The following is a 23,242-nucleotide window of genomic DNA, read 5'->3' as shown; positions in this document are numbered from 1 at the left end:
CTTGACTACCTTCTCCGCATGTGTTGCCCCTTTCAGTGACCTGTGGACCTGTACACATAGATCTGTCTGACTGTCAATACTCTTGAGGGTTCTACCATTCACTGTATATTCCCTACCTGTATTAGACCTTCCAAAATGCATTACCTCACATTTGTCCGGATTAAACTCCCTGTAGTTCCCTGGATTATCCTTGCTACCCTTCTTATGAAAGATGCTAAATAAAAATTAAAGTATTTTTTTAGTTTTGCTACTAATTTTCTAATGTGAATGCATGCAATTAAATCATAATCAAACATTTTATTGAATAATTCCTGTCCTTTGTCATTTTATTTTGAAATATGCATATCCAAAAGTAGTACAAACAAACCTTTGCAAAATGATTTGAGCAGTACTTTGAACAGTGTTGTGGCAATATTGTTTTTAGATGTTTCATTACTAGAACTACTTTAATAACTCAATAAGTGATATGCATAACAGTTTAAAATCTAGTGTTGCACAATCTGAACTTGCTAACTTACGTGCACACATATATAATTTGAAAACAAAGTATTACAATTTGAGTTGTTTAATGTTAAATTTTAGAATGTAATACTTGTCATACACAGTTAGTTACTGTTTCCAGAAACTTTTCAATATTTTTCACCATCCCTGCCTCCAGTTTAACCATTATACATTGAACTTGCAAAATAGTGCTTAGTTTTTTTGCCATTTTCATTGCATTATAACTGAAGGACTAGTGTAATATGTTGTTATTTTTACAAGTTACAGAGTCAAAAACTAGAATTAAGTGTTAGAAACCAACTTAACCATTGGCACAACTTTAAATGTAATGTTGTATAAATACACTAGTTAAGATGATTTTGGTATTTAAATCAGTTAGTTTTTCTCACAACAATAAATACAGTCCTATCGTGGACTTGTTATTGTGAAATTTATTTTTTGATACATAGGTGATCAAAAATCATTGGTAAAGGTTCTGTCTACATATAATTCTGTCTGCAAATGATTAAAATAAAAAGATATATAAGTTTCATATGTATATATCTACATATATATATATATAGATATATATGTGTGTGTGCGTGTGTGTGTAGATTTCTGACATTCATAGGAACTTAATGATTAAGCCTCTTCTGTCTTTTCTTCTTCCTCCTTGCTGGTGACTAGTTCGTTCCCTTTATTATCATATCCAAACCATACTGGTGGATTTTCGTCATTGTATTCCAAATACTGGATATTGGTTATTGCTTTGACAGCTTCTCTAAATTAAGAAAACAAAACATCTATTAGATGCCGTAAACTGCAGTGGAATGTACGGTACAAATTAAAAGGATGTCATTAGTACAGTAGTGAGACATTAACTTAGCTTGAAAGAGCAAGATGTAGAATCAGTTTGGGTACACATAGCAAAGGTTAGAGATCATTTGTGAGAGCAGTTTATCGACCTAAAATAGTCACTCCCACTGTTTTCCAAAACAGAAAAAAGATTCTGACTGCACTTCCTTAAGTTTATCAGGACATTTTCTTAGAGAAGTGTGTTCTCGAGCCAACCAGGAGGCAGGCTTTTCTGGACCTGATAATGAACCAGGATTAACCAATCACCTCATGGTAGAGGAGCTTCTATGTGACTGTGATCATTGCATGATAGAGTTTCATGTTCAGTTTGAAGGGTCCTCGTAGCCTTCACAGCAACTAGCATGACCTCCAGGGAAGCATCTGAGAATCAGCTGATTGTCTTCGTTCTTTTCAGCTATGTCACTGATTTGTGACTGTACCTTTCAATCAATAGACACATCCTCAGGCTCTCTTGCAGAGTGGGTCTGAGGCTTTAAACAGTAGATGAGAAATTCCAATAGGTGGGCAGCTCAATGTAAATGCACAATCCTCACTAGAAATCAAAAAGAATTACTTAAGGAAGTGATAGGTTATCAGGGGTGGGTGTGGTGTGGATTTGAGGTTACTAACAGATCAGTCATGATCTTATTAAATGGTAGTACAGGCTTGAGGGGCTAAATGGCCTACTCCTACTCTTTGTTTGTATGTTTGAATGTTAAATGATGTCTGGCTTTTCATGTCACATTGCAGACTCATTGTCCACCACCTATCTTGCATACTCTATTCTTGAATCCAAGTTAAAATTATTGGAATTGTCTCTCAGAGCTGTATGATGAGGTTTCCACTTAAATGTTTTCACCATTAATACAGTATACATGGTGAAATGGAGAGTGGGACTGTTTCCCTGTCAGTTTTTGTCCCGGATTAATATATGCATTGACACTACAGGTCTGCATTTGTTGTGGACATCCGGTGGCGGCATGTAGGAGGAGGTCGCGCATAAGGTAACTCCTTCCAGAGTCCTTGTGTTTCTGCCCGATTCCTGGGAGAAATTGGTCGACAAACCCGTACCATCTAGCAGTACTTTATGAGAAGATGTCGAAAGCCGTGAAAAAGAATGTTGGAAAGAAGGGTGCGAGTGGTAGCCCTTTATCGAAGGCAGAGAAGATGTGAAGCTCGTTGGGAGCAAAGATGGTGGGGCAACTTCATCAGGTGGCGCCATGCCTATCACAGTAGACACAGTGACGGAGGTAATGGTAATCGAGTTTGATTCAATTCGGCAAACACTTTGAGAGGAAAAGAAGGGAGATGCTGGAGACCCTCAAAACGTTTGTGGAGGACGCGCCAGGCCCAAAAAGAGAGAGATTGAGAAGGACTTTGGAGCTTGTGTGGAAGCATTGAGAGGGGCTGAAGTGGTGGAGCAGACCTTGTCTCGACAGGGCAATCAAATAACCTTGCTGGAAGGTGAGCTGCTGGTCGTGGAGCAGAGGAATAAGGACCTGAGCGGTAAGGTCGAAGACCTGGAGAACAGGTCGAGAAGGCAGAACCTCAGGATCGTGGGGTTGCCGGACAGGGTGAGGGCGCAAGGCCGAATGAGTACTTTGCCAATATGTTTGCAAAGATGATTGGTGGGGGGAGGAAAGGAACAGATGTCCCCTCCTGAGCTGGATGGGGCCCACCGAACACTCCAGTTGAGGCCACTGGAAATGAGCCACCATGGGCGGTGCTAGTGTGTTTCCACAGTTACGAGACGAAGGAACGGGTCCTGAAATGGGCCAAAGAAAACCAGGATGTGACATGAGAAGGCAGAAGCATCTTAATCTATCAGGATGTCGGGCCAAGATTGCAAGGAGGCATACGGCCTTTAATAAAGTGAAATCGGTGTTGTACAAGAGTGGTGTACGTTTTGGAGTGGTGTATCCAGTGAGATTGAGAGTCACTGACAACTCAAATTATCACTTTTTGGAAATGGCCGAGGAGGCAGAGACTTTTGTGGAGAGTGAACTCCACTTCCTTGTGTGCGAGGCTTGGTTTAATCCAACTCAAAGTAGGGCGCACCTGACTATGTTTAGAGTGAGCCGTTTCTTTGCAGGATTGTTCCAGGGGTCTGGCCAACCATGTGCCCATGTTCTGGTCTTGCCCCACGCTTGTGTGTTTTGGGGTCTCCTTCTTTAATACCACGTCAGCGATTCTGAAATTTGAACTGGAGCCTTGTCCTTTTTAGTAGCCATACTTGGGGTGTCAGGCACAGGAGTGCAGACGGCCGTGGGGGCCGATATCCTGGCCTTTGCCTCGTTGATTGCCCAGAGGAGAGTACTGCTGGGGTGGAGGTCTGCTTCTCCGCCCAGTGCCTTAATGTGGCTGGGAGATCTGATGGAGTTCTTATACCTCAAGAAAGTCAAGTACACTGTGAGGGGAGCAATTGAGGGGTTTTACCGGAGGTGGCAGCCATTTATTGTGTATTTTAAGGAGTTGGTCACTCTTAGTTGCTAAGCGGGCAGTGGGGAGAGAGGGGAAGGGAGGGAGGGGTTATGTTTTGGGAGAGGTTAGGTTATGTTTTGGGAGTTGTATAGATGTATTGGTGTTTTATTCTGTTTCATTATTTTGTGTTATGTATAAAATGGAAAAATGGAAATAAAAATACATTTTTAATAAGGTCTGCATTGCATTATGCATGTTTGTGATTCACATAGGCATGTTTAGCTGCTATATGTGTTGCCATACAGTTTTATCATTTTCAAGTCTTTTGCTATCACTTTTCCCTGCTTTCTCCATCCCTCTCTAGTGCTTAGCTGTCTCCAAATGAACATAGCAGAAACAGTAGTTCCCCTGTAATAAGAGTCTTAACATTATGAGAACACTATATAGTAAAAATATAGCCCAACTTTCCTAAAGATCTCACAGCAAAAAGGAGCTGATGCAGTTTGGGATTAGAAAGTTGGTCCAAGTTTATCCTTGGCATCTATTAATTGTCTGCAAGTCATTTGCCAGCAGAACAGGGAACAATGAGCAAATTAGAAAACAGCTCCCCAGGGTACTGTTACATATAATTTCAATTAACTATCTATTAAATGCACTGGTGGATGGTTACCTTAAGTCCAGTAGGGAGCCAAGTTTCAAGGGAGGCAAGACAGAAAATATTTGTTGATAAGTCAACATGTCAAGTTTAACATGTCAAGGAGCACAGTAAGAAAAATCACATGTTGAATTTTGTTTTCAGTAGTGACCTTGGAATATTTGATCATGTCGGAAATTGATATAAGTACGATAATTAAGACATCAGATTCTGACCAGTTCGATAGAATGTTTGAGTTGGCTAGGAATGGAAGAACATATAAAATAAATAAGTAGGAAACTAGATTAGAAGTATTTACTCTTGGAAAGTCAGCATCCTCTGGAACATTTAATGGAATCATGCGGTGGTTATAAGTTTTCTACAGTCCTTCAAAAATGGCTTAGCAATTTCCTAAGAAGGAAGCGATTTCTAATTATAGATGAAAATATGAAAGTTAGCTGGAATTAGAATGATTTATGGGTTCTCGTGGTCTCCTTGATTGTTTGATTGCGATAGGCGGTTGGAGAGGAATTTCTCAGAGCTTTAATTCACTTCAGGTTTTTATGTCTCTCAAAAGAAAATATGTTACTGGGAAAAGGAAAAAATCGGCAAATAAATAGAAAAAATGGTGTACATGTATGTACCATACCTAGATCTGATGGACAGGATGGTTTCCTCCCATTCTTTCCATATTTGTATGCATGGTGATCGCTATCTTTATATGTAATACTATTCAAACCAGATGTTGGGATCTGCAGAGGGTCTGTCATAATAGCAACATCCGGCACTGGATTCTCCATTCCTGCGTCTAAGTGTTGATGCCAACGGAGGATCTGTGGTGTTTCACGATGGAAAAATCGGCACCACACCCGCACCGCTACCGGTGAGGTGCTAGCACCGACACCACGTGAAACACATGTGGAACACGCAGAAAACTGGGAGAATCGCCAGGTCCGTGCTGGACATGCGCAGGGCTGACAAGCTGTAGCCACGCGGAGGCCTACACCCCTCACACAGAAAAGATGGTGTTGGTTGTGCTGGACCGCGTACCCATCCACCCTAGCCCCACAGCCCACCTCCTCTCCACCCCCTAGCCCTGGCAGAAGCCTCCCAGCCAGCTCTCGGCAGAGTATGGCAGTGCTGTACACTGTCCTCACACCCTCTCTCTCGCTCAGCAGCCGCCACGCCAGGCTCATGACCCCAGAGACCACACGTGACCCACGCCATTGGGAACTCGGCCCATCGGAGGTGGAGCTTCGCGGGTGGACCCACTAATAATATTCAGACGGAGTTGCGACTGCGCACGGTGCACGTCTCGATAATGATGATTTGGAGGGGGCGGAGCATTTAGACCCGACGTCTGCCCCGATTTCACCGTCGGGAACCGTTCTCCGCCCGATCGCCATTCCCAATTTCAGCACCGGAGAATCCTGCCCCGATCTACGGATGTTCCACTGCAGCTAGCTAGAAGATGCACCAAATTCACCAAATATGCAAAGTCGTGGTTACTTCCAGGGTTAGAATCGGTGTCCTACCCTATTCGGTAGCACAGTGGTTAGCACTGTTGCTTCATAGCACAGGGACCTGGGTTCGATTACTGGCTTGGGACACTGTCTGTGCGGAGTCTGCACGTTCTCCCCATGTGTGGCACAATCAATTACTCACGAGACGAGAAGTGACGAAGTCAATCGAAGGCTTTATTAAGCAAGACTTGTTCCCCAGCAGCTAAGTTACAGAATGCGGCTGCTGGGAGAACCCGCGTTCTCATACTCTGCCTTACTGGGTGGAGCCAGCAGGCGGCAGATCCAATCAGGACCCAGTGTCTGTCTACCAATAGCCTCTCGGCATCACAGGTACCATACTACCCCTAATACATACCACCACATTCACCCCTTGTTAAAAAAAACCCGGCGGGCTGGTGGGTCGCATGGTGGTAGGGGTTTTCAAAGCTGGTCTTGGAATTATCTTCATACAGTGGCTATGCCTCGATCTCAACAGTTAACTATTTACACTGCCGTTTTTACTGGGCTATTGAATTATTTACAGATTTTTGCTTTGTCACGCGGATTCCACGAGTCGAGTGGGTGCCCTGGTCGTCCTTGTCGATCGTCTCAGTCCCGGTGGTGGTACAGGTGCTGGCTCGGGCACTGTCATCTCTGGGAGCGTCACGCTGTTTGTTCCAATTTCACTACTCCTGGGCCGGCACGGGAGGAGGACCGATCCACCCGGGAAGGGAGCGTCCGTGGGGTGCGCCGGCGAGAGGGTGGGGGTGATTGGTGTTGGGGGGTGGGGGTGTGTGGTTCCGGTGGGCGCCAGGTCCTGCAGGGAGACCATGTCCTGTCGGCCGTCGGGGTACGACGTATTGGGGGTTTGCATGGAGAAGATGAACCCTCTCGACCAACGGGTCCGATTTGTGCGCCCGCACATGCTTTCGGAGCAAGTTGGGTCCTGGGGCTGCCAGCCAGGTCGGAAGTGACGTTCCGGAGGAGGACTTCCTAGGGAAGACAAGGAGGCGCTCGTGAGGCGTCTGATTAGTTGTGGTACACAGCAGCGACCGGATGGAGTGGAGGGCATCCGGGAGGACTTCCTGCCAACGGGAAACTGGGAGACTTCTGGACCGTAGGGCCAGTAGGACGGTCTTCCAGACCGTACCATTCTCCCTCTCTACCTGACCGTTCCCCCGGGGGTTGTAACTGGTCGTCCTGCTCGAGGCAATGCTCTTGCTGAGCAGGAATTGACGCAGTTCGTCGCTCATGAAGGAGGACCCCCTGTCGCTATGGATGTATACGGGGAAACCGAACAGTGTAAAGATGGTGCAGAAGGCTTTAATGACCATGGCCGCGGTCATGTCGGGGCAGGGGATGGCGAAGGGGAAACGGGAGTATTCGTCCACCACGTTTAGGAAGTACGTGTTGCGGTCGGTGGAGGGGAGGGGGCCTTTGAAATCCAGGCTGAGGTGCTCAAAGGGACGGGAAGCCTTTATCAGGTGCGCTCTATCTGGCCTGAAAAAGTGCGGCTTGCACTCTGCGCAGATTTGGCAGTTCCTGGTGGCTGTTCGGACCTCCTCAACAGAGTAGGGGAGGTTGCAGGTCTTCACAAAGTGGTAGAACCGAGTGACCCCCGGGTGGCAGAGGTCCTCGTGGAGGGCTTGGAGGCGGTCTACTTGTGCGTTGGCTCATGTGCCGCGGGATAGGGCATCGGACGGCTCGTTCAGCTTTCCGGGACGATACAAGATCTCATAGTTATAGGTGGAGAGCCCGATCCTCCACCTCAAGATCTTGTCGTTCTTGATTTTGCCCCGCTGTGCATTATCGAACATAAAGGCTACCGACCGTTGGTGGGAGAGGAGAGTGAATCTCCTGCCGGCCAGGTAATGCCTCCAATGTCGCACAGCTTCTACTATGGCTTGGGCTTCCTTTTCCACTGAGGAGTGGCGGATTTCTGAGGCGTGGAGGGTTCGGGAGAAGAAGGCCACGGGTCTGCCCGCTTGGTTGAGAGTGGCCGCCAGAGCTACGTCGGATGCGTTGCTCTCGACTTGGAAGGGGAGGGGCTCGTCGATTGCGTGCATCGTGGCCTTTGCGATATCCGCTTTGATGCGGCTGAAGGCCTGGCGGGCCTCTGTCGACAGGAGGAAGGTAGTGGACTGAATTAACAGGCGGGCCTTGTCCGCGTAGTGGGGAACCCACTGGGCGTAATACGAGAAGAAGCCCAGGCAGCGTTTCAGGGCTTTGGAGCAATGGGGGAGGGGGAATTCCATAAGGAGGCGCATGCGTTCAGGGTCGAGGCCTATCACTCCATTACGCACTATGTAGCCAAGGATGGCTCGACGGTTGGTGCTAAACATGCATTTTTCCTCGTTATAAGTGGGGTTCAGGGCGTTAGCGGTTTGGAGGAATTTGTGGAGGTTGGCGTCGTGGTCCTGCTGGTCATGGCCGCAGATGGTTACATTGTCGAGGTATGGGAACGTGGCCCGCAAACCGTGCTGGTCAACCATTCGGTCCATCTCCCGTTGGAAGACCGAGACTCCGTTAGTGACGCCAAATGGGACCCTTAAAAAGTGGTAGAGCCGCCCGTCTGCCTCGAAGGCCGTGTATTTGCGGTCGCTCGGGCGGATGGGAAGCTGGTGGTATGCGGACTTAAGGTCCACGGTGGAGAAGACCTTGTACTGTGCAATCCGATTGACCATGTCGGATATGCGGGGAAGAGGGTACACATCTAGCTGCGTGTACCTATTGATGGTTTGACTATAGTCTACGACCATCCTCTGCTTCTCCCCGGTCTTTACAACTACCACCTGGGCTCTCCAGGGACTATTGCTGGCCTGGATTATGCCTTCCTTCAGCAGCCGCTGGACTTCAGACCGGATAAACGTTCGGTCCTGGGCGCTGTATCGGCTGCTCCTAGTGGCGACGGGTTTGCAATCCGGGGTGAGGTTCGCAAACAAGGAAGGCGGTTCAACCTTGAGGGTCGCGAGGCTGCAGATAGTGAGTGGGGGTATAGGGCCACTGAACTGGAACGTTAGAGGCTTTGGAGGTTGAAAATCTTGGACATTGAAAATCTAACCCTAGGAGAGTGGGAGCGCAGAGGTGGGGAAGGACATAAAGCCGATAATTCTTAAACTCTCTCCCCTGCACCGTTAGGTTCGCGATGCAGAACCCTTTGATTTCTACGGAATGGGATCCCGCTGCCAGGAAAATCTTTTGGGTGCTCGGATGAATTGAAAGAAAACAGCGTCTTACCGTATCCGGATGGATAAAACTTTCCGTGCTCCCAGAGTCGATCAGACATGGCGTTTCGTACCCGTTGACCAGCGCCGTTGTTGTTGCTATTTGGAGCGTCCGGGGCCGCGACTGGTCCAGGGTCACCGAAGCCAGTCGTGGTTGCTGCATCGGGGCGTTTTCTTCAGACCCCGTGGAGCCGTCCATGCTGGGGTCCATGGCTATCAGCCAAGATGGCGGCGTCCATAGATCGCATGCGGTCGGGGGCGGACAAAATGCCCGAGCCCATAGATCGCACGTGGCCGGGGGGGGTCACAAGATGGCGGCGCCCATCCTCCCCACATGGAGTCCGGGACCCAAAATGGCGGTGCCCGTTGGCCGCACATGGATCGTTGGGGGGGTTGAGTCTGCTGACCCCGTTCTCCCCTGGAGATTGCGGCGACCCCCCGGGACTGGCACACCGCTGAGTAGTGCCCCTTTTTGCCGCAACTTTTACAGATGGCCGAGCGGGCCAGGCAGCACTGCTGGGGGTGTTTCGACTGCCCGCAAAAATAGCAGCGGGGCCCCCCCGGGTGGTCTGGTGCTCTGGCCGCGCAGGCTTGCAGGGGGGGGGGGGGGGGGGGGGGAGGTGGGGGGCGCCGGGGAGTCGGTCGCAGCGGAGGTCCACGGAGCTGAAGGGTCTGCTGCGCGGTCAGGGCCGTAGGCGCGGGCATTTTGTGAGGCCACGTCGAGGGAGGCCGCAAGGGCCCGTGCCTCTGTGAGCCCGAGTGAGTCTCTCTCTAGCAGTCGTTGGCGAATTTGGGATGAGGTCATACCTGCCACAAAAGCATCCCTGATTAGGAGCTCCATATGTTCGTTTGCGCTCACCGATGGGCAGTTGCAGTTCCTTCCCAATATTAGCAGCGCGCTGTAGAACACGTCCAGCGATTCTCCGGGGATTTGCCATCTCATCGCGAGTTGGTGACGTGCGTAGACCTGGTTTACGGGCCAAATGTAGACCCCTTTCAGCATGGTGAGCGCCGTCGGGAAATCCTCCGCGTCTTCGATGAGCGTGTAGATCTCCGGGCTCATCCTGGAATGCAGGACCTGCATTTTCTGGTCTTCTGTGGTCCGGCCGGGGGCCGTTCGGAGGTATCCTTCGAAGCACGCTAGCCAGTGTTTAAATACGGCCGCTGAGTTTGCTGCATAGGGGCTGATTCGCAGACACTCCGGGGCGATCCGGAGCTCCATAGTCTTTTAAGTTTGCTTAATAAATTGTGGCACAATCAATTACTCACGAGACGAGAAGTGACGAAGGCAATCGAAGGCTTTATTAAGCAAGACTTGTTCCCCAGCAGCTCAGTTACAGAATGAGGTTGCTGGGAGAACCCGGGTTCTTATACTCCGCCTTACTGGGTGGAGCCAGCAGGCGGCAGATCCAATCAGGACCCAGTGTCTGTCTACCAATAGCCTCTCAGCATCACAGGTACCGTACTACCCCTAATACATACCACCACACCATGTTTGCGTGGGTTTCCTCCGGGTGCTCCGGTTTCCTCCCACAAGTCTCAAAAGACGTGCTTGTTAATGGATTGTACATTCTGAATTCTCCCTCAGTGTACCCGAACAGGCACTGTAGTGTGGCAACTAAGGGATTTTCACAGTAACTTAATTGTAGTGTTAATGTATGCCTACTTGTGACACTAATAAAGATTATTATTATTATTATTGAAGTAGGACTGCTGTAAGTGTTTGGAGGAAAATCACCTTTCAGTTGATGGCTTGGTAGCTCAGGCGGGACACTTGTGGGCCTGCCAACCTATCACATTTTAGAAAGTCTCTATAGCCCTTAGTGGAGTGAATGGATAGAATGCTACATTGCAGGATCCTTGGGTGTCATTCTCCATCCCGGGACACCATGAATGCATTCCATGATAGAACGGAAACTCGGGCATCAGAGAAAAAACGGGTTCGGCGCAACGCCATGCTCCAGGCACCTGCTGGTGGCGTGAACGAGATCCACAATGCACGCAGGCAGGGGGATGTAAATAAATGCAAATGTATCTTAATGACTCATTTCCATCTATTTAATGGGTTGGGTGCCCTATGCTCCAGCCTCCCAGGATTCTCTGGGACTCCTGCAGTCGGGAATCACGTGGGCGTGGATCATTTGTGGTCTCAGCAATCATGAACCTAACATGGTTAACTTCGCAGTAGGCCAAGGAGGCAATGGCCCACACACCAGGGCCATGATTGCTGAGACCATCCGAGCCAACCCAAGGGCCACCCCCACAACAATGCACCCCCTGCCCACACCTCCTCTAGAAGACACCCCCACACTCCCCCCACAGGGACCCCTATAATAGTGGATTACCCGGCCATGATCTCTGTAACAGGATGACCCCTCCAGGGACCCCTGTAATAGGGAGACACCCTCCAGGAATGCCTGTAACAGGGGGACATCTGTAATAGGGAGATGCCCCACAGGGGGCCCTGTAATAGGGGGGCCCACCTCCTCCCCTTAGGGACCTTGTAATGGGGGACCCCCAGGGGCCCCTGTAATAGGAGGACCCTCCCATAGGGGTCCTGTAATAGGACAACACCCTCCATTGACCCCTGTAATAGGAGGACCCTTGTAATAGGGAGACCTGTGCAGGGACCCTTCTAATAGGAGGACCCCTCCACAGTGACCCATATAATAAGGGGACCCCTATAATAGGAAGAGCCCCACAGGGGCCCCCTGCATAAAGGAACCCCCTTCAAGGACCTACTTCCCCCCCCCCCCTCCCCCCCCCCCCCAAGAAAAGGGACCCCTGACTGGAAGGTAGGGAGCAGTCCAGACAAGGGCAGTGGGAAGCATTATAGTTGTCATACTTACCTTGCAGCACCCGTGTCTGCGTGGCTTTCCTCCGGGTGCTGCAGTTTCCTCCCACAAGTCCTGAAAGACGTGTTGTTAGATATTCTGATATCTCATTCTGTGTACCCGAACCGGCGCCGGAATGTGACGACTCGGGGCTTTTCACAGTAACTTCATTGCAGTGTTAATGTAAGCCTACTTGTGACAACAAGCTGAGGAGGTGGAGAGGAGGCACCGCATAAGGCCTCGTGAGTACCGGCAGTGCCGGTCATTCTAGGACCTGTCAGACCGGGCAAGCCGTCGAAGATACCGGCTGAGCAGGGGGCCAGTGCGACATATCTGCCAGATCATGGTGTACCTGGCACCGCGGGGGAATGGGGGAAGAGCACCTGCTCCCAGTGGCCGTCAAGATGATTATTGCCCTGAACGTCTACGCCACAGGGTCCTTCCAGGCACCGACTGGTGACCTGGCTGGAATCTCACAGAGCTCAGTGCATGGGTGCATCCACGCCATCACGGAGGCCCTATATGCCCGGTCGGCACAATACATCCATTTCAATGTGGACCGAGCCCATCAGATGCCCAGACAGCAGGGTTTGCCGCCATCGCCGAAATGCCCCGGATCCAGGTGGTGATTGATGGGATGCGTGCCTCCCTGTGAGCAACTGCGGACGACAGGCCGGTCTTCCCAAACCAAAAGGGGTTCCACACAATGAACGTGTAGCTGTTGTGTGAGCAAGAGATGTGCATTATGCACGACTGTGCTCAATATCCATGCATAACGCCTTCATCCTGGCGCACTCGACAGTTCCTGGCCTCTTCGAGGCGCTCCACACATCCCCCCCCCCCGCCCCCATCCCCGCCTGAGGGGTTGGCTCCTGAGCAACATGGGTTATCCACTGTGGCCACGGCTGATGATGCCTATCCGAAGGCCACAGATTGACGCAGAGATCTGCTACAATGACACCCATAGAGTGATCGAGCAGTGCATAGGCATCCTGAAGATGTGGTTCAGGTGCCTGGAACGATGTGGAAGAACCCCACATCCCCCCCGTGACCATCCCTCACACCTTCTGACAGAGCACCGAGAAGAACATTGTGGACAGGTGTATAACGTGAACAAGTATATACAAGTTTGTGCCCGAGCCCCTAACGCTATACTGTGCCCTGCACCCGTGCCAAATTACTAGTGCCTACCTTTCTGGCCTTAGGGGCCCTTGTGCTACGCCTAGGTGGACCCCCAGGCATGGAGGCTGCCTGCTCCTATTCCTGCTCTTTGACCTGCGTCCTCTTTGGCGGACGTCTTCTGGGGTGACCGGGCCTTAATGCTGCTTGGGTCTCCCAGATGGCTCAAACACGTACTCATACGCCATTGACAATAGGGCCCATCGCTGTATCCGGACAGATGCAGTTGGCGGAATCGCCTTGTCCTCTTTAAACAATCCGAGCAATGACGTGCTTCGTTATGATGGTGAACCGACACCACATACATACTGGTGAAATGTCTTCACCGCAAAGACGACGGTCACAAGTGACCAAAAGGGACTTTGAGGGGTCGTAATTGGTCAATGACCCTGATGATGCTTCTTCTTGAGGCATTCTCCACGCCCGTTCTTGATGTTTCTTCAATATAGCATGCATTGGTGCGATGATGGTCGGCAAGTTAGGATGAATTTCCCATAATAGTTCATGAGTCCTAGGAATGACCACAATTCAGTCACGTTCTCCATACGCTAAGTACGTACTTCTTTGGCATAGAAAACGCATTTCCTTCTCTTAAGGCATGACTCGGAAAACCGGTGAAGGACTTCCTCCAAGTTGCTCAGGTGCTTTTCGGTGGCTCCGGTGACTGGTCACAAAATTTCTGGAATCCGCGTCTAACTCCAATTGAAAGTATGCGTGACTCATGTTGAGTTTAGAAAAAGTGTGTCCTCCAGCCAGCTTTGCGAAGAGGTCCTATATTCGCGGCATCAGGTATCTGTCCAAACATGAGGCCTTGTTCACTGTTAGCTTGTAATACACGCAGAGGTGGACATTTTTTCTGGTTTCAGTATCGGGACTACAGGCATTACCTAATCTGCATCTTTTCTGGCTGGATGATTCCTCGGCTTTCCAAGCAGTTGAGTTCACCCTCTACCTTTGTCAGTAATGTGTAGGGAACTGGGCGGGCCTTAATACTTCAATTGGGCCTTGGGGTCTACGTGTATCTTGGCCACAGCACCTCGTCTGAATTGGGGGAAGGGGGGGCGGGGAATGAGCACCTTCATCTCTGATGTACCTTGCAGCTTCTGGACTCCCTTCTCCATTCTCTCCCATGAGAGACAATCTCAATGGCCCTTTTTAGATCCAAAGATGGTTCAGCCAGCAATTCCGCTCGGTTCCATGTTGCTTACTCTGCACACAAGGCGGTCTCATAGCATCTCAGGTAGGGATGGTCCATAGATGCAGGGTTCTGCAAACTCAGTAACACTCCCACAAGTCAATGACGAGCCCCAAAAAGGTGAGTCAAAAGTAATTTATTTACAACAGCTAGGAAATACAGCAAATAAGCAACACTGGAAGTCCCAGCCGGGACAATCCTGAGAAGTCGGCTCCCTCCTGTCTTTAATCTTGGGGAATTAACAACCCCGTTGTTGGGCCACTGCCACTCAGCGGGAAAACTCATACTCCAGGAATACCACGGGCGATCAATCAGATCGTCCCCATGGGTCTCGTGGGGGTAATAACAGATTGATTTAAATGAGGCACCAGATTCAAAGAAAATTTTAAACACTCCATCTCGTCTATGATTAGGACCAATTACTATTAATTCACTATAACACAGAAATCTAGCACTTCAGTTTACAATTCTATTACAAATCTACTTTGCCTTATTTGTTTCAAAATCCTCAAAAGCCCATCTATTTAATCTTCCCCAGTACCTTCCTTTTGCATCCTCCTCATTTTGGTGTCTTCGAATATGCTCTGAGATGTTTATTTTATGTTAAGACTGTCATAGAAATATGGAGGATTATTGGCATTGCCTGCTCTTAAAGGGTAATTTTTCAATTTGAGTAATTGGTGAAATTCCTTCTATTTTCAATCTCATTATTTATACTTTTCCTATTTATGCAAATACAAGAAAATGCAGGAGACCTCTTTGTGTCTAATACTCCGGTCGCTTATACTTACTTGGTGATATTTGTGCAGTACAGCATCTTGAGAATCCGTAGCTTTTTGCAGCCTTTCTTTAGGAACAACAATATCGAATCAGTAAGATTGACACAACCCGAGATATCCAAGAAGTAGATAAAATGGCACACTCCAGCCAGATACTGGATGCTTAAGTCAGTAATCTGATGAATCAATGAAAACAAAAATAAAACATCACTTTACAAATACAACATTTTATTAAAGCAATCACCAAAATGCTCTGAGGCTGATTCTTCAGTACTGAAGGAATGCTGTACTGTCAGGGGTGCTGGCCTTTAGTTAAACCAAAGGCCAGAACCTGGACTACCTGATCATATATCTCATTGACTGATTTTTTTTCCTGCATTATGGCAATGTCTGTCATTCTTGAGGTTGTGATAATGCCAAGTAAATGTAAGTCTTTTTTAAGTGTTGGACTATATTTTCCAACCAATTAAGGTATAATATTTTGAAATAATGACCGCAGGTTTAATCCTCTCACCCTCTGAGAATTTTGCATGGAAGGGGTTAGTTAACATTAGGACGTGGATTTACTACACTGTGGTCACTCCAATCCTGCCTGACATTTTATATTTTCCAGTTTTTGAGCTGTAAATTAGTTTCTGTTCAGGCAGGCCTACTTTAAATTTAAAAAACCATTGCCTGATTATGTCATCAGGGGTGCTCTTATAAAATGGTGGAGCAGGCTTGAGGGTCTGAATGGTCATTGTTTGTATGTTCATGTTCTGGTTTAGCACAGGGCTAAATCGCTGGCTTTTAAAGCTGACCAAGCAGGCCAGCAGCACGGTTCAATTCCCGTATCAGCCTCCCTGACCAGGCGCCGGAATGTGGCAACTAGGGGCTTTTCACAGTAACTTCATTGAAGCCTACTTGTGACAATAAGCAATTTTCATTTCATTTTTCATTCATTTCATTTTCATTCTTCATTCACCTTTGCCCTACATTCACCAGCTACAATTTCATGGGCACCATCTCTCTGCATTTAGCCATGGGCTACTGAGGTAAAAAGAAACACACAAGCCATCTAAGTATGGATATTGAGGTGCAGGCTAAGGAATGCAGCATAATAATGTGTGATCCCAGGCACATTTCTCTGGAAGATGTTTAGATGACCATACTGCCCATTCTACCACGATGTTGAACTGTTGGTGTAGTGAGCTGCTCATGATATGCTCCTGCACAATGCCCACTCAGTGCTCACATGTGCTGAACGCAGGTCATTGAACTTTTCTGGCACTGCATCCATGTTCGCAAGACAAGGTCATGGCCGCTGACCTCCGCTGCCACCTCGGTCCATCCCTTGGCATCAAGACATTCTTCCTTTCTGTTATTGCCCCCACCAGGCTCTTGAGGCAGTGATCAGGGAAATGGGGCACTTACTGGCTGCAGGAGCACCTCTCACACCTGATGTGACCTACTGCAGTGGCCATTCTGCAGCTACAAATTCATCAGTAGTGTGTTGGACGCCAATTTTACAAGTTTTTATCGGAGTCGGGCAGGATTTGGATTTGTGGCTGCTTCTGGTTCCGCCTGCCAATCACATACGGCAAATGTAAAATTCTACCCCTAGGGATCCAGCACTGCTGCTCTTTCCACTTGAACCAGAAAGGACAGAAGAGCTTTTAGACAAACCATTATATGAGCAACATGAACGGAAGGATGCTGAGAAAGAGATGCATATTAGCAGAGCCGGTCTCAGATTTTTGAGGCATTGGGTACTGAGAAAACTGAAGGCCCCTTTACAGCCTCTCTGCACCACTCCCCTCTTCCCCTTGATCCATACACAAATGTGGTGTAAAATGCATGAAGAAATACACCCAAAGAATGTTTACACACTATTATTAATAATAGAAATTATATCATAATATTCTTAAATGAAACAGTTCTATGCTGTGTTTCTATATTATACTGAGTTTGGTTTGGGCTCCTTGACTGGAGCACCATACACGCTGGCATTTTTTCAAATTTGCAGTTTGCAAATCAAAGAGATGGCAGAAGCTCTATTGAGCAAATTCCAAGACAACTGAATTCCTCAGATAGGAATATTAAGTCCCTAAGCATCACAAATCTGTCCTGTGAAGAAGAGTTTATTTGTGACTGCATAAAACAATGACGGGATTCTCCGTCGTCTGACAGCAAAATAAGAAAACACAATTGGGCGGAGGTAGACGCGTTTCACGCCAAATCGCAATTCTCTTGTGCCTCGAAAGAGGTGTCAATGCATTCCACTCCGCACATACATAAATACCACTGGCAAACCTTACCCGGTATTCTCCAGGGCGGCTACGATTCTCCGCCTCTACTGGGGCGAATTCCCTATGGCAAGGTTTTCTTGTGCTTTCAAAAATCGAGAAACAGGTGCCGTGCAGATGAGGGAGAGAGAGAGGAGGTAGGACATGGAGAGGTGCGACTGTGGGCTGCTGGGCTGGCTTGGTGGGGGAGCCCTGCCAGGGCCATAGGGGCAGGGTTGTCAGTGGAAAGAGCCATGGGAATGGGGTGACCCCCACAGGACTGGGGCGGTGTCCAAGCACGCCATTGCCGCTGCCTGCAAGGCAGCCATCATGCTGCGCGCCCCGCTGACCAACTTGGCTCATGTTTCTGCAGAGTGCCACCGGCTGTATGGGTTCTCCTACCCACGGACCCCAGCCCATCGTTCCACCCCACCCCCCCCACACCCAACCCTCTGGCATACCATCCAACCAGCCGCAACCTGCGGGGGAAGGGGCCATCACGTGGCCTACCCAAGCGCAATGCCCGCAGTAGCTCCTACAGAGGGGGGGGCCACGGAGCGTACTGCTGGCATGGGCAGCTGTGGTAAACCACTGTTGCGCGTGTATTAGGTGATATACGGTAGGACCTGTACTACTGGTTCACCGGTAGTGTCTGCCTGTATAAATATGTGTGTCCTCCAGCCAGCAGCCATTTCGCCAGCTGCTGTGGGAAGCCACACATTTGATAGCAATAAAGCCTCAGTTGGATTCAACTATCGTCTTTTGTCCAATTGATCGTGCCTCAATTTATTGCTATCAGTTTCTAAGGATGGATCTCCATATCAAACCGGATCGCCTGCAGCTGGATCCTCACTCAAGCGACGCCAGAAAGGACTTCCAGTACTGGCTAGCTTGCTTCGAAGCGTATTTCAAAGCGGCACCAACCACTGTTCCGGATTTCGCCCGATTCAGATTTTATATTCCAGGTTGAGCTCCAAAGTCTTTCTGTTAATCCAGGACATGCAGAACTACGCCGAAGCCATGACTACGCACAGAAAACGACCACGCTCTTCGCCAGGCACGCACTCGGCACTCGCTCTCAACTCCCTGGGAAGTCCATAGAAGACTTATGGCGGGCCCTAATCCCACTAGTCCGGGACTGTGACTGTCAGGCCGTTACGGCCACAGAACACTCAGACCTCATGCGGGACGCTTTTGTGACTGGAATTGGGTCAGATCTCATAAGCCAGCGACTCCTAGAAGGGGCCACGCGTGACCTCGCAGAGACTAAAACGCTAGCGCTCTCCATGACGGTCGCCCTGCGCAACGTCCAGTCCTACACCCCCAGCCGCGCGGCCCACCCCTCCTACGCTTCGTGGACCCCACAGACAGCCGCCCCAGCGGGGGCGCTGCCCACCTAATACGCCTGCGCTGCACACCAGCCAGCGAACCCCGGGGGCCCCCGATGCTATTTTTGCAGCCAACAGAAGCAACCCCACCAACGCTGCCCGGCCTGCGCTGCCCTTTGTAAAGCCTGCGGGAAGAAGGGTCACTTCGCCGCGGTGTGGCAGGCCCGCTCAGTAGCCGCTTTCGCCCCCACCCCCCTCGGTCACGGACAATCCCCCCCCTCAGATCACGTGCGGCCAGTGGGCGCCGCCATCTTCCCCTCCGCGCAACACGTGCGTTCCATGGTCGCCGCCATCTTGTTCCACCCCCGCAACGTGCGTTCCATGGGCGCCGCCATTTTGTAACCCTCAAGATCTTCGGGCGCCGCCATCTTGTCTACCCCCCAGCACATGGGCACCTCCAGCGTTCCAGGATCCGGGCTCACCAGCCGCCCCATTACCCGACGACCAACCAAGACTCGCCTCCATGTCAATCGCCCAGTCTCATCCGCATAACCTGACCAACGCATCCACCAGCGTGAAAGTCGACGGACATGTAACCTCCTGCCTGCTGGACTCCGGGAGCACCGAATGCTTCATACACCCGGATACGGTAAGGTGCTGCTCCCTCATGATACACCCCGCCAACCAAAAAGTCTCCCTGGCCTCCGGATCCCACTGCGTAGCGATCCGGGGGTACTGTACGGTCACGCTCACAGTCCAGGGCATAGAATTCAGCGGCTTCCGCCTCTATGTCCTCCCTAACCTCTGCGCTGCACTAATCCTCGGCCTGAACTTCCAGTGCAACCTCCAGAGCCTAACTCTGAAATTCGGCGGGCCCTTACCACCCCTTACTGTGTGCAGCCTAGCGACCCTAAAGGTCGACCCACTTTCCCTCTTTGCCAATCTAACTCCAGATTGCAAACATGTTGCCACCAGGAGCAGACGGTACAGCACCCAGGACATGATCTTCATCAGGTCCGAAGTCCAGCGACTGCTTCGGGAAGGCATCATCGAAGCCAGCAACAGCCCCTGGAGAGCTCAAGTGGTAGTAGTTAAAACTGGGGAGAAACACCGAATGATCGTGGACTACAGGCAGACCATCAACCGGTACACGCAGCTCGATGCGTACCCCCTCCCACGCATATCTGACATGGTTAACCAGATTGCGCAGTACCGGGTCTTCTCAACGGTAGACCTGAAATCCGCCTACCACCAACTCCCCATCTGTAAATCGGTCCATACACCGCCTTCGAGGCAGGCGGCCGCCGATACCACTTCCTTAGGGTCCCCTTCGGCGTCACAAAGGGGGTCTCGGTCTTCCAAAGGGAGATGGACCGAATGGTCGACCGGTACGGGCTGCGGGCCACCTTTCCGTACCTAGACAACGTCACCATCTGCGGCCATGATCAGCAGGACCACGACGCCAACCTTGCTAAATTTCTCCACACCGCTACTCTCCTAAACCTCACTTACAACAAGGAGAAGTGTGTGTTCAGCACAAACCGCTTAGCCATCCTCGGCTAGGTGGTCCAGAACGGAGTTCTGGGGCCCGATCCCAACCGCATGCGCCCCCTCATGGAGCTCCCCCTCCCCCACTGCCCCAACGCCCTCAAACGTTACCTGGGGTTCTTCTCATATTACGCGCAGTGGGTCCCAAACTATGCGGACAAGGCCCGCCCACTCATACAGTCCACTCATTTCCCCCTGACAGCCGAGGCCCAGCAGGCTTTCGCCCGGATCAGAGCTGATATTGCCAAAGCTGAAATGCACGCTGTAGACGAAACACTTCCTTTCCAAGTAGAAAGCGACGCAGCGGACGTTGCCCTTGCAGCCACCCTCAATCAGGCAGGCAGGCCCGTGGCATTCTTTTCCCGCACCCTCCATGCCTCCGAAATTCGGCACTCATCCGCCGAAAAGGAGGCCCAAGCTATCGTTGAAGCTGTGCGGCATTGGAGGCATTATCTGGCCGGCAGGAGATTCACTCTCCTCACTGACCAACGGTCGGTAGCCTTCATGTTCAACAACACACAGCGGGGCAAGATGAAAAATGATAAAATCTTGCGGTGGAGAATCGAGCTCTCCACCTATAATTACGAGATTATGTATCACCCCGGCAAACTCAACGAACCTCCAGACGCCCAATCCCGAGGTACATGTGCCAGCGCACAGGTAGACCGACTCCGGGCCCTGCACGACAGCCTTTGTCACCCAGGAGTCACACGGTTGTACCACTTCATTAAGGCACAAAATCTGCCCTACTCCGTCGAGGAAGTAAGGACAATCACCAGGGACTGCCAGGTCTGTGCAGAGTGCAAGCCGCACTTCTACCGGCCGGACTGCGCGCGCCTGGTGAAGGCCTCCCGCCCCTTTGAATGCCTCAGCGTGGACTTCAAAGGCCCCCTCCCCTCCACCGACCGTCACACATATTTTATCAGTGTGATCGACGAATACTCCAGATTCCCCTTTGCCATCCCATGCCCCGACATGACGTCAGCACCGTCATTAAAGCGCTCAACACAATCCTCGCTCTGTTCGGTTTCCCCACCTACCTCCACAGTGACAGGGGATCCTCATTCATGAGTGATGAGCTGCGTCAGTTCCTACTCAGCAGGGGTATCGCCTCCAGCAGAACGACAAGCTATAACCCCCGGGGAAACGGACAGGTAGAAAGGGAGAATGGGATGGTATGAAGGGCCGTCCAGCTGGCCCTACGGTCCAGAAACCTCCCGGCCTCCCGCTGGCAGGACGTCCTCCCTGATGCACCCCACTCCATTTGCTCATTACTCTGCACTGCCACGAACAATACACCACATGAACGTCTTTTTGCCTTCCCCAGGAAGTCCACATCTGGGGTGTCGCTCCCGACTTGGCTCGCAGCTCCGGGAACCATGCTTCTCCGTAAGCACGTCTGACTCTACAAGGCAGACCCGTTGGTGGAGAAGTTACACTTGCTCCACGCAAACCCCCAGTACGCCTACGTGGCGTTCCCCGGCGGCCGCCAGGATACTGTCTCCCTCAGGGACCTGACACCAGCAGGTTCCACCCCCTCCGCCTCCGGCGCCACCCTCCCCTCTCCTGTCGCTCACAACAGCACCCCCCACAGGACCATCTGTACCCCCCCTGCCCACGCCCGACGATGAAGAGGATTTCGGCACGCTCCCAGAGTCACCATCGACCAGATCAGCACCAACGTCGCCGACACCACTGCTTCGCTTCCAGAGGAACATCAAGGCCCCGGAACAGCTAAACCTCTGACCGGTCCACCGGACATCAAAGGACATTTGTTTGCTCAAATCTTGTAAATATTAACTCATTGTTGTATATAGTTATCCACCACCCCTGCCGGACTCAATTTTTAACAGGGGGTGAATGTGGTAAACCACTGTTGCGCCTGTATTAGGTGATGTACGGTAGGACCTGTACTACAGGTTCGCCGGTAGTCCCTGCCTGTATAAATATGCGTGTCCTCCAGCCAGCAGCCATTTCGCCAGCTGCTGTGGGAGGCCACACATCGGATAGCAATGAAGCCTCAGTTGGATTCAACTATGGTCTTTTGTCCAATTGATCGTGCCTCAGCAGCGCCAACCAACAGTAACCCCGGCAGCAGGGACAGGTACCAGATCCAGAAGCCCCCACGGTGCCGGGCACTGAAGGGACCAGAGAAGCGGGGAGCGGGAGGGGGAACATGCGGGTGCAGAATCTGCAGTGCCAGCCAGAGGCACCATGAATTCCGTTGGGCATGGGGGTACACATCATCCTAACATGGCGGCCTTTCACCACCTACAGACAATGGATATTGGAATTCAACCAGCAATGGTGACCTTCCAGCTAGTCGCCGCGGCTCTGGGGGATGTCCTGCGGCTGTTCAAGCTGGAGTTTCTCGAGGAGGAGGAAGCTGCAGCAACGGAGCATGCAACAGTGGAGCACGCCCGAGAGGAACTGGAGGCAGCTGCTGTGGATGGGAGCAGGCCACCAAACAGGCCAAGGAGAAGGTGCAAAGGAGGCACCGCATGAGGCCTCGTGTACCGGTAGTGACTGTCATCTGAGGACTTGCCGGACCGAGCATGCCGTCAAAGACTCCGGCTGAGCAGGGGGCAGTTGACATATCTGCCAGATATCTCCAGGAGGATTATTGTTTGACCTGAGAGTGTGCAGTAATTACGATTACTGTAACATCTGGATGGCCAGTTTAGAATTGAAGGAAGGTTATTTTATTTATTGTGATTGGATCATTCTTTCTATGAATCTGCATCACTCAAACTAATATTGAATAAACGGGTAGGCCCCAAACAAAGTGCTTAAAAGGTTGCACTTAAACACATGTTGGCCATTTGCTCCAGATGGAGATAAATTATCTTATTGGAAGTCAAAAAAGCAAATTTGGGCAATCCCAGGGGAATAACATTAAAAGGATCTAGATTCAGGCTGACCATGTAATCTTCTTAGAAGCAGTTATATAACTCTGGAAGAACTAAAACTGGGAGAAAACAGGAAAAATAGAGAATAAA

General features: G+C 50.4%; 1 protein-coding gene across 1 annotated transcript in view; it reads right to left on the bottom strand.

Moving 5' to 3' along the window:
- Nucleotides 1-303: 303 nt before the first annotated feature.
- fbxl13 (F-box and leucine-rich repeat protein 13) overlaps nucleotides 304-23,242 on the bottom strand; it is a 444,736-nt gene continuing 421,797 nt past the window's right edge. Inside the window, exons 21-22 of the mRNA XM_072471330.1 lie at nucleotides 15,116-15,279; nucleotides 304-1,261 (exon numbers count right to left, since the gene is read on the bottom strand). Of these exons, the coding sequence (XP_072327431.1) occupies nucleotides 1,123-1,261; nucleotides 15,116-15,279 (303 nt within the window). The 3' untranslated portion in view covers nucleotides 304-1,122. The remainder of the gene's footprint in view (nucleotides 1,262-15,115; nucleotides 15,280-23,242) is intronic.

This window comes from Scyliorhinus torazame, chromosome 13 (assembly GCF_047496885.1).
Source record: "Scyliorhinus torazame isolate Kashiwa2021f chromosome 13, sScyTor2.1, whole genome shotgun sequence".
NCBI classification, from domain to species: Eukaryota; Metazoa; Chordata; class Chondrichthyes; order Carcharhiniformes; family Scyliorhinidae; genus Scyliorhinus; species Scyliorhinus torazame.
The sequence above is the reverse complement of the archived record's forward strand: the minus strand, read 5'-3'. Positions and strand labels throughout refer to the sequence as shown.